This window comes from Bufo bufo, chromosome 6 (genome assembly GCF_905171765.1).
Source record: "Bufo bufo chromosome 6, aBufBuf1.1, whole genome shotgun sequence".
Lineage (NCBI taxonomy): Eukaryota > Metazoa > Chordata > Amphibia > Anura > Bufonidae > Bufo > Bufo bufo.
In genome coordinates, this window is record NC_053394.1 from 327,892,560 (window position 1) to 327,911,312 (window position 18,753).

Genomic DNA, 18,753 nt, shown 5'->3' on the forward strand with positions numbered 1-18,753 from the left:
TGGGTACATAATGCCACTGTTTCGGACAAGTGGATCTCCTGATCCTTACCACACGATTGCAGATGTAGACGCAAAAGCATCTGGTTTAGTTGCAAATATATCCTAGGACTACCTTTCTGTCCGTATAAAACTTCTTCAAATTCTAGGTTCATTCCTGAAGTTATAAGTTCAGCCAACTCCACTGCAAGCACAGCAGCGCAGAGTTCCAGTCTGGGTATCGTGTGTTCGCGGAGTGGTGCCAGTTTGGTCCGGCTCATGACAAATCCTATATGGCATTGTTCTTTGACATCAATGGTCTATAGGTATGCTACAGCAGCACTCGCCTTGACTGAAGCATTGCAGAAGATATATAGTCTTAGCGCCTTGACTTCAGTAGATGGCACAGAAGCATATGGTCATGCTACATGAAGGCTGGTCCACTACGAATCCCAGAGGATCATATAAGCTGTTTATGGTGGACAGGACTTCTCTGCGTGTGAAGGGCTTTTCTTCCTTGCTGATTTGGAAGGTGAATGTGTCTGCCTTTAAATCCCAGAGCAAACTGAGGCTCCGCTGCATGGGAAGGGAGTCGATGCTAAGATCCAAGTCCTTTAGATCACTTGAATGGTCTTGGGGTGAGAAGGCTTCCATTAACTCACGGCTGTTGGAGGCGATTTTGTGCAACCACAAGTTGGATAGAGGGAGCATCTCTTGAGCCCTTTTCAGGAGACTGATTGCGGTCTCATTCGTAGGTGTGGATTTCAAACAGTCTTCCATGTAGAAATCCTTTTGGACAAAGGATCTGACATCTGACCCATACTTTGCTTCACCCTCTCGGGCTGAATATCTGAGACCGTAGATAGCAACTGCAGGGGAAGGGCTTTTTCCGAAGATGCGCACTCTCATTCGGTACTCTGCAATGTCTTCATTGGAATCGTTGTTGCGGTACCAGAAGAACCTCAAGTAGTTTCTATGTTCTTCCTTGACGAGAAAGCAGTGAAACATCTGTTGTAGGTCGGCCATAAATGCAATGGAATCTCTGCGGAAGCGTAGAAGTACCTCTAGAAGTCTGTTGTTGAGCTTTGGACCAGACAGTAAGACATTGTTTAGTGAGACGCCTTCGCACCTGGCACTCGAGTCGAATACTACTCGTATCTGCCCTGGTTTTTTAGGATGATACACGCCGAATATGGGTAAGTACCAACACTACTCGGAGTCTCGGAGCGTGGGTGCCATTTCTGCATGGTTTGTTCTGGAATATCCTTTACATGAAGGTAAAAAAATACTCTTTCGTCTCTGGTGTCCTCTGAAGTTTGTATTTGAGGGAGATAAATCGACTGTAGACAAGTTCTTTGTTGTTAGGTAAGCGTTGTCTCCAGGGTTTAAACGGTAAAGGTGCGACCCAGCTGCTTGACTTGTCTTTTACTATTCCTTGATCTATGATCTCTGGGCGTATGGAGCGTTTTGGGAACCGTTAATCTGTCCTCTAGCCTTATGAACTCACAGTATGTCTCTTCCAAGGAGTAAGACTATTGGGGCTTTTGTTTCAAATTTATTTTTATTGAAATAAGCAAATATTAGAATACATGTTACTATGGCCCAATAATCTGGGTTGGTGGAATATTCTTGAACATGAAATACAACATATCATTTTAGTTTTTTAGTCACTTGGATAAATATAAATGCAACACATCCTGTTGGTGTTCTTAGGCGTTCAGAGCCCATAGACCTCAAGAAAGATATATAGCCAACTTATATTTAATCAAGTGAGGTTAACATAGAATAACAGTAGCATCAGCATTCTATGTAAATTAAAAAGTGATACACTAAGCCAATGCCTCCGGCTAGTTTGGAGGCATGCAGGGTAAGTGATATACTTCTCTAGAGGTCCAGGTCCTGTTGTAGACATCGCGATCCATTGTGTTTATTTTTAGTTAGTCAGGCAGACAGTCTGGTGCAAGCAGGGTACCATCTCTTTCCATCATACTTACCTGCTGGCTGCTCCGATGTGTGTCCGGCCGGGAGCTCCTCCTACTGGTAAGTGACAGATCAATGCGCCGCACAGACCTGTCACTTACCAGTAGGAGGAGCTCCCGGCCGGACACACATCGCAGCAGCCAGCAGGTAAGTATGATGCTTCTAATATTGTAATATTGCTAAGTAACCATGGCAACCAGGCCTGCAGTAGCATCCTGGTTGCCATGGTTACCGATCGGAGCCCCAGAGCGATTAAACTGGGACTCCGATCGGAATCTCCGCTGCCACCAATGATCGGGCGGGGGGGGGGGAGGGGAGGCCGCACACTGACCACCAATGAACAATGAAATTACAATAGAGGGGGGGAGGGGGGCCGACGGAGGGGGGGGGCGGGGGAGGGGAGGCCGCACACTGGCCACCGATGATATTAATACAATAGAGGGGGGGCCGGGGGGGAGGCCGCACACTGGCCACCAATGATATTACAATAGGGGGGGGGGGCGGCACACTGGCCACCAATGATATTTAAACTGGGGAGGGAGGGGGGTATGCCCCCTGCTGCCTGGCAGCCCCTGATCTCTTATAGGGGGCTATGATATGCACAATTAACCCCTTCAGGTGCAGCACCTGAGGGGTTAATTGTGCGGATCACAGCCCCCTGTAAGAGATCGGGTGCTGCCAGGCAGCAGGGGGCAGTCATGTACACAGTTCTCAGTATATTCTAACTAGAAGCGTCCCCATCACTATGGGAACGCCTCTGTGTTATAATATACTGTCGGATTTGAGTTTTCACGAAGTGAAAACTCATCTCTGAAAAAGCTTTTATGCAGACGGATCTTCAGATCCGTCTGTATGAAAGTAACCTACGGCCACGGATCACGGACGCAGATGCCAATCTTGTGTGCATCCGTGTTCTTTCACGGACCCATTGACTTGAATGGGTCCGTGAACCGTTGTCCGTCAAAAAAATAGGACAGGTCATATTTTTTTGACGGACAGGAAACACGGATCACGGATGCGGCTGCAAAACGGTGCATTTTCCGATTTTTCCACGGACCCATTGAAAGTCAATGGGTCCGCGAAAAAAAAAAACGGAAAACGGCACAACGGCCACGGATGCACACAACGGTCGTGTGCATGAGGCCTATGTCTCCTATCTTCCTTGTGTTCAGGCTTTTTTGTAACAGTAGATAAGAGGATGTATACGGAGTGGTAAGACCTATAAGATCTCCCAAGCCAGTGATAGGGTAGGGGGAGGACCAGATGTGGGCGGCTCTGTATTGAGATTCCCATACCCGGAGTGTTGCCTTGGTGATAGTGTTTAGAGTGGGGGGTGGCTCCTGTGAGGTACAAACCAATTTTCCCCACTTAAGGGGGAAAAAATTCCTTCACGACTGTGTCACTATTTCCCACGTGTCCCGAACCTGCACATCTGTTGTTCTGTCAGGTCTATTGGTTAATACTAAGTCCAGTATGTCCGTCCCTATAGTCGGGTCCTGAACCAGTTGGGAAAGGTAATTGTCTTTGGAAAGAAGAGAAAATGTGGTGCGATATCGGGAAGGAAACAGGTTGGACGTAATTATTAATAGGTCATTGGCATATGCCGCCTTGAGATGCGTTTGGTTCCTGACCGTGATTCCTGTTATGTCCGGGTGTTGTCTGATGTGTTGGATAAGCGTCTCTATAGTAATAACAAAAAGTAGGGGTGAAAGGGGACAACCTTGGCATGTCCCGTTCAATATTTTGAATGAGGGGGATAATGACCCGTTGACCCTTACTGATGCTGTGGGATCAGCGTATAGTGCCATTACTCGGGAGATGAAAAGTGGAGGTAACCCAAATTTTGTTAGGGTTTGGGACAGTCCACCCGGTCAAATGCTTTTTCTGCGTCAGTAGAGAGGAAAGCCAGAGGAGTTTTAGTAGACCAGGCGAACTGGATCAGTTGCAGGACCCATAGCGTATTATCCTTGCCCTCTCTCCCTTTTACAAACCCGACTTGTTCTGCGTTTACTAAGCTCGGTAGAAGTGATTTCAATCGGTTTGCTAGTAATTTTGCATAAAGTTTAATATCCACATTAAGAAGTGAGATAGTTCGGGAGCTGCTACAAAATGAGGGATCCTTTCCATCTTTAGGTAATATCGTAATATGAGCTTCTAAGGATTGTGTAGGAAAGTTAACTCCATCCCCTAGTGAGTTGAATGGTTTTACCATTGGAGGGAGCAGGATCTCTTTAAAGGATTTGTAGTATTGGATTGGTAACCCATCTGGGCCTGGACTTTTGCCCTGTGGAGATGACGTGAGAGCCGATCTCAACTCATCTAAGGTGAATTGTTTGTCTAGCTTCGATTGCTGGGAGATAGTCAGTGAGGGCAAAGATACAGTCAGGTCCATAAATATCGGGACAGACACAATTGTAACATTTTTTGCTGTATACACCACCACAATGAATTTGAAATGAAACTAACAAGATGTGCTTTAACTGCAGACTGTCAGCTTTAATTTGAGTGTATTTACATCCAAATCAGGTGAACGGTGTAAGAATTACAACAGTTTGAATATGTGCCTCCCACTTGTTAAGGAACCAAAAGTAATGGGACAATTGGCTTCTCAGCTGTTCCATGGCCAGGTGTGTCTTATTCCCTCATTATCCCAATTACAATGAGCAGATAAAAGGTCCAGAGTTAATTTCAAGTGTGCTATTTGCATTTGGAATCTGTTGCTGTCAACTCTTAAGATGAGATCCAAAGAGCTGTCACCTCTCAAGATGAGATCCAAAGAGCTGTCGCTATCAGTGAAGCAAGCCATCATTAGGCTGAAAAAACAAATCAGAGACATAGCAAAAACATTAGGCTTGGCCAAAACAATTGTTTGGAAGATTCTTAAAAAGAAGGAACGCACCAGTGAGCTCAACAACACCAAAAGACCCGGAAGACCACGGAAATCAGCTGTGGTGGATGACCGAAGAATTCTTTCCCTGGTGAAGAAAACACCCTTCACAACAGTTGGCCAGATCAAGAACACTCTCCAGGAGGTAGGTGTATGTGTGTCAAAGTCAACAATCAAGAAAAGACTTTACCAGAGTGAATACAGAGGGCCCACCACAAGATGTAAACCATTGGTGAGCCTCAAAAACAGGAAGGCCAGATTAGAGTTTGCCAAACTACATCTAAAAAAGCCTTCACAGTTCTGGAACAACATCCTATGGACAGATGAGACCATGATCAACTTGTACCAGAGTGATGGGAAGAGAAGAGTATGGAGAAGGAAAAGAACTGCTCATGATCCTAAGCATACCACCTCATCAGTGAAGCATGGTGGTGGTAGTGTCATGGCGTGGGCATGCATGGCTGCCAATGGAACTGGTTCTCTTGTATTTATTGATGATGTGACTGCTGACAAAAGCAGCTGGATGAATTCTGAAGTGTTTCGGGCAATATTATCTGCTCATATTCAGCCAAATGCTTCAGAACTCATTGGACGGCGCTTCACAGTGCAGATGGACAATGACCCAGAGCATACTGCAAAAGCAACCAAAGAATTTTTTAAGGGAAAGAAGTGGAATGTTATGCAATGGCTAAGTCAATCACCTGACCTGAATCCGATTTGAGCATGCATTTCACTTGCTGAAGACAAAACTGAAGGGAAAACGCCCCAAGAACAAGTAGGAACTGAAGACAGTTGCAGTAGAGGCCTGGCAGAGCATCACCAGCGTCTTGTCATGTCTATGCGTTCCAGACTTCAGGCTGTAATTAACTGCAAAGGATTTGCAACCAAGTATTAAAAAGTGAGAGTTTGATTTATGATTATTATTCTGTCCCATTACTTTTGGTTCCTTAACAAGTGGGAGGCACATATGCAAACTGTTGTAATTCCTACACCGTTCACCTGATTTGGATGTACCGTATTTTTCGCCCCATAACGCGCACTTTTTTCCCCCAAAAGCGCCTGCTCTTCCCACTTTATGAATGAAGCAGGCGGAGCAATGGCGCGACGTCAGTGAGTGACGTTACTGCTGCCGTCCGCTCTGCCTGTTATGGAAGCTTGTTCGTAAGTGCTGTACTGATACAGGGGAACAGGGGAGAGCGCAGCTTTAGTTAAACTTATTAACAGGATAAGGATTAATGTTTATAAATACTGCGGTGAGCAGAGGGCCGGTGTATTGGAGGACACTGTTATGAGGGGGATCTGTGGATGACATATAGCAGTGTCATCCACAGATCCGCCTTATAACAGTGCCATCCACAGATCCCCCACCCCATAACAATGCCATCCACAGATCCCCCACCCCATAACAATGCCATCCACAGATCCCCCACCCCATAGCAGTACCATCCACAGATGCCCCATAAACAGTGCCATCCACAGATCCCCTATAACAGTGCCATCCACAGATTCCCCATAACAGTGCCATCCACAGATCCCCCATAACAGTGCCATCCACAGATCCCCCACATGACAGTGCGTCATCCACAGATCCCCCATAATAGTGTCATGCACAGACCACCATTAATTTAAAACCCACCAAAAGCACACCTTTTGGTTAAAAATATTTTTTTTCTTATTTTCCTCGTCAAAAACCTAGGTGCGTCTTATAGGCCGGTGCATCTTATAGGGCGAAAAATACAGTAAATACCCTCAAATTAAAGCTGACAGTCTGCAGTTAAAGCACATCTTGTTTGTTTCAAATCCATTGTGGTGGTGTATAGAGCAAAATTTTTTTGAATTGTGTTGATGTCCCAATATTTATGCACCTGACTGTAATTTGTCTAGGAACGCTGCTATATCTTCTTTACGCTGGGCTTTTATATATTGGGGTTCGCTTTTCCGAATGTTATATAGATCAGCGTAGAATTGCTGAAATTGCTGAGCAATGCCTTTGGTCTCTGTGATTTGGTTGCCCAATGAAGTGGTTATTTTTGTTTTATGTGGAGTTGTTCCTGTCTCCGTTTTGCTATCAAGGCCATAAGCCTAGATCCTTTATTGCCATGTTGGTATATTTTGTGTAGTGAGTATAGGTAGGCCTTAGCTTCTTTTAGATTAAGGAGCTGCTTTAGTTTCTCCCATAGACTGATGAGTTCTGCTAGAGTCTGGATGACCCAGGATTTCTTGTGAAGTCTCTCTAGTTTCGCTATATCAGACATAAGAGAATCAATTTCTTTAGTTCGACACAGTTTAGCGTGTGTCCCTATGGAAATAAATTCACCCTTATTATTGCCTTATGGGCTTCCTAAATTATGGCTGAAGGTAAGGATTCTGATGTGTTTTCGGCAAAGTCGGAAGTTAGTGAGTTCATAATCCCACGTTTATAAGATTCATTGTTGAGCAGGAGTTCAGTTAGCCGCCAGGTGTACGCTCGCTTAGGGAGGGTCTGTATTTTTAGCCCGATTAGAACTGGTGCGTGATCTGAGATAGTTATTTGTCCTATGTGCGTCCTGGTGACCAGATGTAGATGTGGGGAGGATACGAATAATATAATATTTCTTATTAATACACCCTGTAAATGAACTTGCACCCCAACAATGAGGAAGTGTTGCTAGAATTACTGATGTATCATATAGTGCAAACAACCTAAAAGCAGTAGTATAACTGCAATTTGGATCCCAATTAGTGCAGCAAGGTGTAATAGTAAATCGCTCCTATTACCCAGGCTGTACACTCTCCTATTTCACCCTGTTCTCCTTTTATAGTGTAGATGATGCCTCTCTATCCTTTCCCTACACCTTGAATAATCTTTCCCTGAACTTCTAAATCGATTTTTCAGCACAATGAAGTCTTTTCTACCACTGTCCCTAGTGCCTGCTGATGTCTCTCCCTGCACCAAGTACAATGGAAAATGGCTGAATTCAAGATGGCTGAGGCCATTTATAGGGCTGTGACATCACAGGGGCAGGCTGGCTGCTGATTGGCTGCATGCACAGCATTGTAGGTGATCCCTCGTTCTCAGATTTCTTTGCTCCATGTCCTACCATGTGCAGCACCCATTTTTCGGAAAAAATGCGATTCATTACCATGAAGCGTGAGGAAATTCGGCTTCGGTGCGAATCTAATTTTTCCTGAAATTCGGATCGAATTCCACTACAACTTTGATTCGCTCATCTCTACTCTTGATGGTTGGTTATGGACAGAATAGAGTTAAATCTGGCAGTCTTGTAGTTAGTTGCCGGGGTTATGGGCTGGTCTCACTCCCTGGTTAGAGAGTATCTAGTCACCAGAGCTAGAGGCAAGACGTGCATGTGTGTGCTCCTACCAAGTAGGCCCAAAGCAAAGCCTTATCAGGCAAACAGTATTCCTGAGACTGAAAAGCTGCCAGAGAACAACTCATCTGAGAGAATTAGCCCAGAGTGGGAAAGAGAACAGACATTTGAGATGGTTTAGAACCACATCAGAGGCTGAGCCTGGATAAAAACAGTAAGGTTCCACTCATGTATAGAAAAATTAGCTTTCTGCTGTCGAAATGGTGTATTGCTTTAGTCACAAATGACGGAAATTGAAGCAGCTCACCTCCATCCATTATGTTGGTGCATGAACACAGGGCTGGCTCTCAGTTGATATATGGAAAAGAGAAGTTTGTTTAGTCTTGAAACATATAAAAAAAAATGTAAAATCTATTTCGCTTACGTGTTTCTGGAGGACACCCTCATGCACACGAACTTATTTTCTTTCCGTGTCCGTTCCGATTTTTTTGCGGACCATAAACGGAACCATTATTTCAATGGCTCCGCAAAAAAAACCTAAAGATACTCCGTTTGAATTCCATTTCCGTATGTCCGTATTTCCATTCCGCCAAAAAATAGAACATGTCCTATTATTGTCCGCATTAAGGGACAAGGATAGTACTGTTCTATTAGGGGCCAGCTGTTCCGTTCCGCTAAATATGGAATGCACACGGACGTTATCCGTATTTTTTGCGCATCCACTTTTTGCGGACCGCAAAATACATACGGTCATGTGCATGAGGCCTAAGGGTGGATGTCCACCAGAAACGCATTTTTCTATAAGTTTCAAGACTGAATAAAATACAATGGGGGATATTTATCAAACTGGTGTAAAGCAGAACTGGCTTGTTGCCCATAGCAACCGTTCAGACTCCAAAATGAAAGGTGGAATCTGATTGGTTGCTATGGGCAACTAAGCCAGTTCTACAGGGTGGGCCATTTATATGGATACACCTTAATAAAATGGGAATGGTTGGTGATATTAACTTCCTGTTTGTGGCACAATAGTAAATGTGAGGGGGGAAATTTTTCAAGATGGGTGGTGACCATGGCGGCCATTTTGAAGTTGGACATTTTGAATCCAACTTTTGTTTTTTCAATAGAAAGAGGGTCATGTGACACATCAAACTTATTGGGAATTTCACAAGTAAAACAATGGTGTGCTTGGTTTTAACGTAACTTTATTCTTTCATGAGTTATTTACAAGTTTCTGACCACTTATAAAATGTGTTCAATGTGCTGCCCATTGTGTTGGATTGTCAATGCAACCCTCTTCTCCCACTCTTCACACACTGATAGCAACACCGCAGGAGAAATGCTAGCACAGGCTTCCAGTATCCGTAGTTTCAGGTGCTGCACATCTCGTATCTTCACAGCATAGACAATTGCCTTAAGATGACCCCAAAGATAAAAGTCTAAGGGGGTCAGATCGGGAGACCTTGGGGGCCATTCAACTGGCCCACGACGACCAATCCACTTTCCAGGAAACTGTTCATCTAGGAATGCTCGGACCTGACACCCATAATGTGGTGGTGCACCATCTTGCTGGAAAAACTCATGGAACGTGCCAGCTTCAGTGCATAAAGAGGGAAACACATCATCATGTAGCAATTTCGCATATCCAGTGGCCTTGAGGTTTCCATTGATGAAGAATGGCCCCACTATCTTTGTACCCCATATACCACACCATACCATCAATTTTTTTGTTCCAACAGTCTTGGAGGGATCTATCCAATGTGGGTTAGTGTCAGACCAATAGCGGTGGTTTTGTTTGTTAACTTCACCATTCACATAAAAGTTTGCCTCATCACAGAACAAAATCTTCTGCGTAAACTGAGGGTCCTGTTCCAATTTTTGTTTTGCCCATTCTGCAAATTCAGTGCGCTGATCTGGGTAATCCTCGTTGAGATGCTGCAGTAGCTGGAGTTTGTAAGGGTGCCATTTGTGAGTAGCTAATATCCACCGAAGGGATGTTCGACTAATGCCACTCTCCAGTGACATGCGGCGAGTGCTACGCTGTGGGCTCTTGCTGAATGAAGCTAGGACAGCCACTGATGTTTCTTCATTAGAGACAGATTTCATGCGTTCACATTTTGGCAAATCCAACACTGAACCAGTTTCACGAAACTTAGCAAGCAGTTTGCTAACTGTAGCATTGGAGATGGGTGGTCTCGTAGGGTGTCTTGCATTGAAATCTGCTGCAATGACCCGGTTACTGCGTTCACCAGACATCAACACAATTTCTATCCGCTCCTCACGTGTTAACCTCGGCGACATGTCAAAGAGAAACTTGTAAATAACTCATGAAAGAATAAAGTTACGTTAAAACCAAGCACACCATTGTTTTTCGTGTGAAATTCCCAATAAGTTTGATGTGTCACATGACCCTCTTCCTATTGAAAAAACAAAAGTTGGATTCAAAATGGCCGACTTCAAAATGGCCGCCATGGTCACCACCCATCTTGAAAAGTTTCCCCCCTCACATATACTAATGTGCCACAAACAGGAAGTTAATATCACCAACCATTCCCATTTTATTAAGGTGTATCCATATAAATGGCCCACCCTGTACTTTACACCAGTTTGATAAATCTCCCCCAATGAAATTGAACAAACTTCTATTTTCCATATAGCTTTAGTGCCCACCACATTCTCAGACGGACTGGCCACCCACATCTAAGATCTTCACCTCTCAGCCCAGGAAATGCAGAACGAATTAAAAGGGGTTTCCAAGATTTTAATATTTATGACCTATCCTCAGCAAAGGTCATCAGTATCTGATCAGTGGGGGTCCGACACCTGCGCCTACTGTAGGTCAAGTGACCAATGAATGTGTTGTCACTGGCCTAGGGAAAGCAGCGAGAAGGCCGCGGAGTGAGGACAGCCACTGTACATCACTACTACTCCTGTCAGTCGCTACTACCACTCCCCTCCTCCTGGCTCTCCCCCTGTAGGCCTCTGCACATGTTCAGATCCATCCTTCAACTGCCATCAGCCATATTTACTCTTAGAAGCTGTGTCAGTTAGGGCTCATTCAGACGACCATATGAATGAGTCTGCATCCGTTCCACAATTTTGTGGAACAGATGAGGACTCATTCATTTCAATGGGGCCTCATAAGAAGCATCAGTTGTTCTGTTCCACGGCCCGCAAAAAAGACAGAGCATGTCCTATCGCACACGGCCGGATCAACAAATTGCAGCCCACCAAACACTACGCCCGTCTGAATGAGCTGGCTCTGTACTACGCCCTGAGCTGTGATAGTGAGAAAGCTTCAGCAGCAAGGACACGCCCCCTGAGAAAGGACACGCCTCTTGAAAAAGGACATGCCCCCTAAGAACAGACATGTCCCCTGAGAAAAGACACGCCCCCTGAGAAAGGACACGCCCCCTCCGCTGCCAGCCTGAAGAGAATCAAGCAGAGCAACTGAAGCAATGAACAGGGGAGCTCTGGATCAATGAGGTGTACTATATGATGTCTCATTTTTATTTTATTACATCAATCATGGCATAACCGCTTTAGGAGACTTTTTATCCCTGCAGCAAAAGATATAATGAGAGTTCATAACTCACTCCAAAATTTGAAGGTTCTACAATTAATTATTTTTTTTTGTTTCAGGTTCAATTGAATTAAAATTAAGTGATATGGTACGAGGAGCCAAAACATCTGGCCAATGCACCATCAAAATGGCCAAAGATAAAGCCACACCGCGCTTCTCTATCTTTAGAAACAAGCGAATGAGAGGCTGGTGGCCATTTGTCAAACTCAGAACTGAAGAAGATGAAGAGAGAGAGGAACGAGAGACGAAGGATAAAAAGAGTAAAAAGAAAAAGAAAAAAAAGAATGTAAAACTGGAGGATGTGCAGTACACTGATTCAAGTGGAAACATTTATATCCTGGCAGTAAGTAAAGTGATGTAAAATAAAATACTACAAAGATATAATAGAAGAGGTGATATTACATGGAATAACTTTTCCCTGCCGACAAAAATTGGATATTTATATAATTTGACCTGTGTATGACTACTTAATCTTAGAGAATTTATTTTTATTTTTTTATAGTTTAGGCTTCAAGTTTATCCTTGGTATGTTATGGATCAAGAACTATGGGGGAGATTTATCATTCCCTTTATGCCTTTTTTCCCCTTTTTCGACGCCCTCTGCACTTTTCTAAAAGGGTTGTGGCAAGGGCAGGGAAGGGGGTGTGGCGTTAATGAAGCCAGAAATCTACGGCAGCTCTGACCTGTCTTAGGCTCCATTCACACGTCCGCAAAATGTGTCCGCATCCTTTCCGCAATTTTGCGGAAACGGTGCGGACCTATTCATTCTCTATGGGGACGGAATGTGCTGTCCGCATCCACATTTGCGGATCCGCACTTCCGCATCCGTGCTTCCGTTTCCGCAAAAAATAGAACATGTCCTATTCTTGTCCGCAATTGCGGACAAGAACAGGCATATTCTATTATGTCGGCAATGTGCGGTCCGCAAAATGCGGAACGCACATTGCCGCTTTCCGTGTTTTGCGGATCCGTGACTCCGTGTTTCCGCAAAACACATTGCGGACGTGTGAATGTAGCCTTAGACTTCTGGTTAGGCGCACGGACTGCATTAGGCACATTCTCCAGCAGCGCATGGGATATCAAGACAGCGCATGTGATTATAGTCAATGGGCCCCGACGGTGAACTGTGGTAGGCAGTTCCTCTGTCAGAACAGCCTGACGGATACCTTTAGTGCAGATGTGAAACTAGCATAAACTCTTTGGCTGCATAATGAAATATAAAGCAGCATTTTTTATGCCTGGCCCCAGCGTGATGTTGGAAGAGCTACTCTGCAGGGAAGGAGACAGATGATAAGTGGCAACAGCCATACATCAACTGTGAGGGACAGGAAGCAGATGATAAGATTTATCAGTAGTCTTGTCACCCATTGCATGCACAGAAATTTGCTATACAGAGTCATTCACATTGAGGCAGATATCTTTTTATTTAGAAAGCTGGAAAAATTCACTGGCCTCATCCTGATTCCAAGTATTATATCACTATGACAAGGATATTATATTATAATTATGTTATAAGGATATTCTGTTGCTCCGAAGATAAAACATAATATATAATATGTAAAAAATTTAAAGGGGTTAATATCTGGTGTAATGCTCACTATTTTCAATATAATTATATCACTGCTAAAAACCACTGCTCTCCAGTGTAATTTTCACGCTTTTCTTTTACTAATATCTGGAGGACTTTCCTCCATTTCTGTGGGTTGGCAGCAGCTCATCAAGCACCTGCACCCCCTGGAGGGCACTACAATCAGCTCTTGTAAACCCCTTCTTCCCCTGCACAAAAAAATCAGCCCCTCACACATGCAATGCAGTTTCCTTCAGTGAATGAATGAAATTTGTCTGGGCTGCTTCTCCGTAAGATCACTACACCAGCAAGGACAGGAGGAGAAGAGCAGGGAAGCTACTGAGTACAGTATGTTAGGGTACTTTCACACTTGCGTTGTTTGATTCCGGCAGGCAGTTACGTTGCCTGAACTGCCTGCCTGATCAGGCAAACTGTATGCAAACGCATGTCATTTTTTCTGACTGATCAGGCATTTTTCAAACTGATCAGCATCCTAATCAGTCTGAAAAATGCCTGATCAGTCAGAAAAATGCATTGCAATACCGGATCCGTTTTTCCGGTGTCATCAGGCAAAACTGATCCGGTATTTATTTTTTTCTCATTTTTAAAGGTCTGCGCTCGCGCAGACCGGAAGGACGGATCCGGCATTCCGGTATTTTGAATGCCGGATCCGGCACTAATACATTCCTATGGAGAAAAATGCCGGATCCGGCATTCAGGCAAGTCTTCAGTTTTTTTCACTGGAGATGAAACCGTAAAATGACTGAACTGAAGACATCCTGATGCATCCTGAATGGATTACTCTCTATTCAGAATGCATGGGGATATGCCTGATCAGTTCTTTTCCGGTATAGAGATGGAACTCAATGCCGGAAAAGAAAAACGCTAATGGGAAAGTAGCCTAAGTCCACCAGTGAATCCAAGGTGGACCAGAATTTCAGGGACCTAAAAAACAGCAAGGGGCGCTAACAGAGAGGAAAATGTAATGTACATGGAAAATGCTCAATAGTTTTATTGTATGTATACTGCAATAATACATTATTCATTGCATAGTAATACTTTTCGTGGGATAACGATTGATGTTGAGCGAGCATGCTCGGCCGAACACCAGTTCAGCTCGAGCATCGCTATGCTTGGCACTGAAAAGTTTCGGCTGGAATTGGAACTCCCAACCCCTTGTACATTAGAAGCAAGGACCTTATTCACACAGCTATAAAGCTATAAAGCTGAATGCTAAACTGTGTCAGAAAAACCTCATAGTAGTTTCTGATTTAGTGAGTATTCCTATTCAGCAGAAGACTTATTTTATATTTCTGCGCAGGTTAATATTTTGCAGTATAGTGTAGTGGTTAACATCCTTGCCTCTAATGTACAAGCTTGGGAGTTCGAATCCTGGCAGAAACATTTCAGATTTTTTTTATATATATATAAGTTTTTAGTTATAATATATTTACATATAGTAATATGCAGAGGATACGGTCGGCACTGCTGTAGGTGTGGGATTTAATTTGGTGCTGCACTGATCGAATGTGAGTAGTGGTGGTGCTCGGCATAAAAAACAAGTAGTATTTGCAACAAAGGAGAGAAAAGAAAAAAGAATGCGGCACTCACCAAAAAATACTCTTTTCAGCTTTATTTACATAAAAAGGTCAGTGTCATGTGGCCAAAACACAGCTAGAAGGCAACAGCTGTTTTGTGCTTGTTGCGCTTTTTCATGGCTTGAAAAAGCGCAACAAGCGCGAAACGGCTGTTGCCTTCTAGGTGTGTTTTGCCCGCATGACGCTGACCTTTTTATGTAAATAAAGCTGCAAAGAGTATTTTTTTGTAAGTGCCGCATTCTTTTTTCTTTTCTCTCCTTTGTTGCATATATTTACATATATTATTATATATTTAGAATATATAATATATGTAAATATATTATGGCTAAAAACATCAGTAGTAGTTTCCCACATATTATGCATTCACATATATCAGACGTATGATTTTATATATATATATATATATATATATATATTTTTTTTTTTTTTTGTAATTAATTTATTTTGTACCATACATTTTTTACAATTACTAAAAAAAATATATAAATTTAATCTCTATTTCTGAAATGTTTCTGCTGGGATTCAAACTCCCAAGCTTGTACATTAGAGGCAAAGATGTTAACCACTATACTACACAGATACATGTTAACCTGCACAGAAATATAAAATAAGTCTTCTGCTGAATAGGAATACTCACTAAATCAGAAACTTCTATGAGGTTTTTCTGACATAGGTTAGCATTCAGCTTTATAGCTGAGTGGATAAGGTCCTTGCCTCTAATGTACAAGTTTGGGAGTTTGAATCCCAGCAGAAACTTTTCAGAAATTATATTTAAATACACTGGCGTGTCCCCAAGCACTGACTCCATATATGGACATAGCTATATATGGAGTCAGAGCAGGGACTCCTAAGCCGAACTAGAGGCCCGAAACCCTACCCTCTTCAGAGCAGGGGGTGCCTGGGGTTCTCCTATTGACCATTGTGCTCGGTAGAACATCCGAGCATAGCTCAACACTAATAACGATTTAATAAATTCCTGGTTGTTTGGTTTAGGGGAAAGTTGAAGCAGAATTTCAGCTTCTGACAGTGGAGGAAGCAGAAAAGAGTCCAGTGGGATTAGGGCGGAAGGAGCCAGAACCTCTGGATAAGCCAAAGTAAGATATAGTTCAGTAATTTCCTTTTCAAATGTTTGTTTGCCAATGTCTCCTCTATGATCATGTTCCTTGTGGTGGTGCTCCATGGAACACAAATCATAAGCCTGCCATTTTATGGAGGCCTGTACATCAGATATACCTACTAGCTTCAGAAGATTGTGGGTATTTTAAGATTTATGTAATAAAAAAAGCTATCAAGTTGTAAAATATTACAATTTAAAAAAAAATATTTAAAGACAAGCATAATTTTTATTTTTTTTAACATTTATAAATTGACTTAAAGGGATATTCCCATCCCAATGATCACTGTTAAATCTGTTATTGATTTGACAGTGATCAATTCCCACCCTTTTTGAGAAAATAAGTCCCCTCTTACCTGATCGTTGTCTTTCGTCTCCCCTGGTTACGGCCACCTCTCAAGTCGAATCCTGCCGGGCCGAGCTTGCGCAGAAGATTGAAGATTTTCTCCCAGCAGGGCCGCGCAATGTCTTGAACGCGCACGCCGCCGCACATGCGCCATGATGACTTCTTCCTGGCCTGTATAGTACAGAGCCGCGAACGCGCACGCTGGCTCTGTACTATACAGGCCAGGAATAAGTCACCATGGCGCATGTGCGGCGGCGTGCGCGTTCAGGACATTGCGCGGCCCGGCCGGGAGAAAATCTTCAGTCTTCTGGGCAAGCGCGGCCGGGAGAAGAATCCAGGAAGTGAACGTCGCGCTCAAAGAAGGCAAGTATGAAAAGGGAAGATGGGAATACCCCTTTAAAGATCCTAAATAAAAATATGTGCATCTCAATAAATTAGAATATCATCGAAAAGTTTATTAATTTCAGTAATTCAATTCACCGTTCAGCCTTTCCGTTCTTCTGCTCCGTTTAGGAGCAGGAGAACGGAAAGGACGGATTCGGCACATAACTGAGCTGAACGGAGCCTACGGACCCCATAGACTATAATGGGGTCCGTTAGGTTTCCGCTCAGAGGAAGATTTTTGAAGCGGAGACAAAAATCCTGCATGCACGACTTTTGTCTCCGCTCCAAAATCATCTTCTGAGCTGAAACCTAACGAACCCCATTATAGTCTATGGGGTCCGTAGGCTCCGTTCAGCTCAGTTATGTGCCGAATCCGTCCTTTCCGTTCTCCCGCTCCTAAACAAGCAGGAGAACGGAAAGGCTGAACAGTGATGTGAACGAAGCCTAATGAACCCAAAAGTCAATATCTCCGAAAATTAGAACACTGTAGACTCATGTGTCACACTCTAATCAGCACAAAACACCTGCAAAGGTTTCCTAAACCCTGAAAATACAGATAAGCCAGTGCCCTGACTCTACCTCTATTACAGGGATCAGCAACCTTAGGCACTCCAGCTGCTGGGAAACTATAACTCCCAGCATGCAACATGCTGGGCTGTTCTTATAACTCCTATAGAAATGAATGGAGCATTCTGGGAGTTTTAGTTTCAGAACAGCTGGAGTGCCAGAGGTTGCTGATCCCTGCTCTATAAGGCTACTTTCACACTGCCGTTTCTGGGTCTGCCTGTGAGATCCATTTCAGGGCTCTCACAAGCGGCCCAAAACGGATCAGTTCAGCCCCAATGCATTCTGAATGGATAAGGATCCGTTCACAATGCATCAGTTTGCCTCCGTCCAGCCTCCATTCCGCTCTGGAGGCCGACACCAAAATGCTGCTTACAGCATTTTGATGTCCGCCTGACGATGCAGAGCCAAACGGATCCGTCCTGACTTACAATGTAAGTCAATGGGGACGGATCCGTTTTCACTGACACAATATGGTGCAATTGAAAACTGATCCGCCTCCCATTGACTTTCAGTGTAATTCAAAACGGAGCCGTTTGCATTATCATGATCATGGTAATGCAAACGGATCGGTTCTGAACAGATACAAGCATTGGCATTATAGGTGCGGATCCGTCTGTGCAGATACCAGACCGATCCGCACCTAACGCAGGTGTGAAAGTAGCCTTATATGTACCAAACACGCCTTGTGCAGAATACTGTACATTTCTTTGTGTTATATGTCGTTTACTCTGAGTGTTTTATATGCTATATTTACGTTATATACCCTTTTTCTATGAATTTTTTCCCATAAACATACATATTTTCATTTTACAGCCGTCCAAAAACCTCATTCAACTGGTTTGTGAACCCACTGAAAACGTTTGTCTTCTTCATCTGGAGGAAATATAAGAAGTACATCATTGCTCTAGTGATCATAGCCATTCTCACCATTTTCTTGGTCCTCATCCTTTACACCATGCCGGGATTCATCAGTGAGAAGATTATTAATGGATAGGCATTATCAATGTTACGCACAGTGTAAATAATCTGACTACAGGATAAACTCCATATAATGTCGTGAATTATTTTATGTGAAGGAAGTCCATGCTGTTTACACAATCACACTGCCCTATGTGAGCTCAACATGATCATAAGCGCCAAATTTAAGAAAACGGGTCAAATAATGGGTGTCTTTATGAAGAATGGTTGCATTTCTCATGAAACAACAATTCTGGAGCATGTAGTCTTATGACTCTGTGATGTGCTATTCCTCTATTATTCCTGCCAGAAGTAATGAATAAATGAATTCCTAGCAGTTGGGGGTGTGTCCCTGCACAGTTTGACACTATCCAATCAGTGCTGCTATTGTCAGTCAGTCCCCTGTAATAATCACATAGCTCTCTTATCTGCTTTTCTCTATAATCTACTTATGGCTGTATTACATACAGTGATGTAGAAGGCGATTGT

The 18,753-nt window shown here is 43.4% G+C and overlaps 1 protein-coding gene across 1 annotated transcript in view; it reads left to right on the forward strand.

Annotated features, from left to right (window-relative positions):
- The window catches only part of LOC121003167 (fer-1-like protein 4), a 144,940-nt gene extending 126,498 nt beyond the window's left edge, over positions 1 to 18,442 (forward strand). The window contains exons 32-34 of the mRNA XM_040434794.1: positions 11,791 to 12,074; positions 15,890 to 15,990; positions 18,121 to 18,442. Coding sequence (XP_040290728.1) covers positions 11,791 to 12,074; positions 15,890 to 15,990; positions 18,121 to 18,301 — 566 coding nt within the window. The 3' untranslated portion in view covers positions 18,302 to 18,442. The remainder of the gene's footprint in view (positions 1 to 11,790; positions 12,075 to 15,889; positions 15,991 to 18,120) is intronic.
- The last annotated feature ends 311 nt before the right edge of the window (positions 18,443 to 18,753 follow it).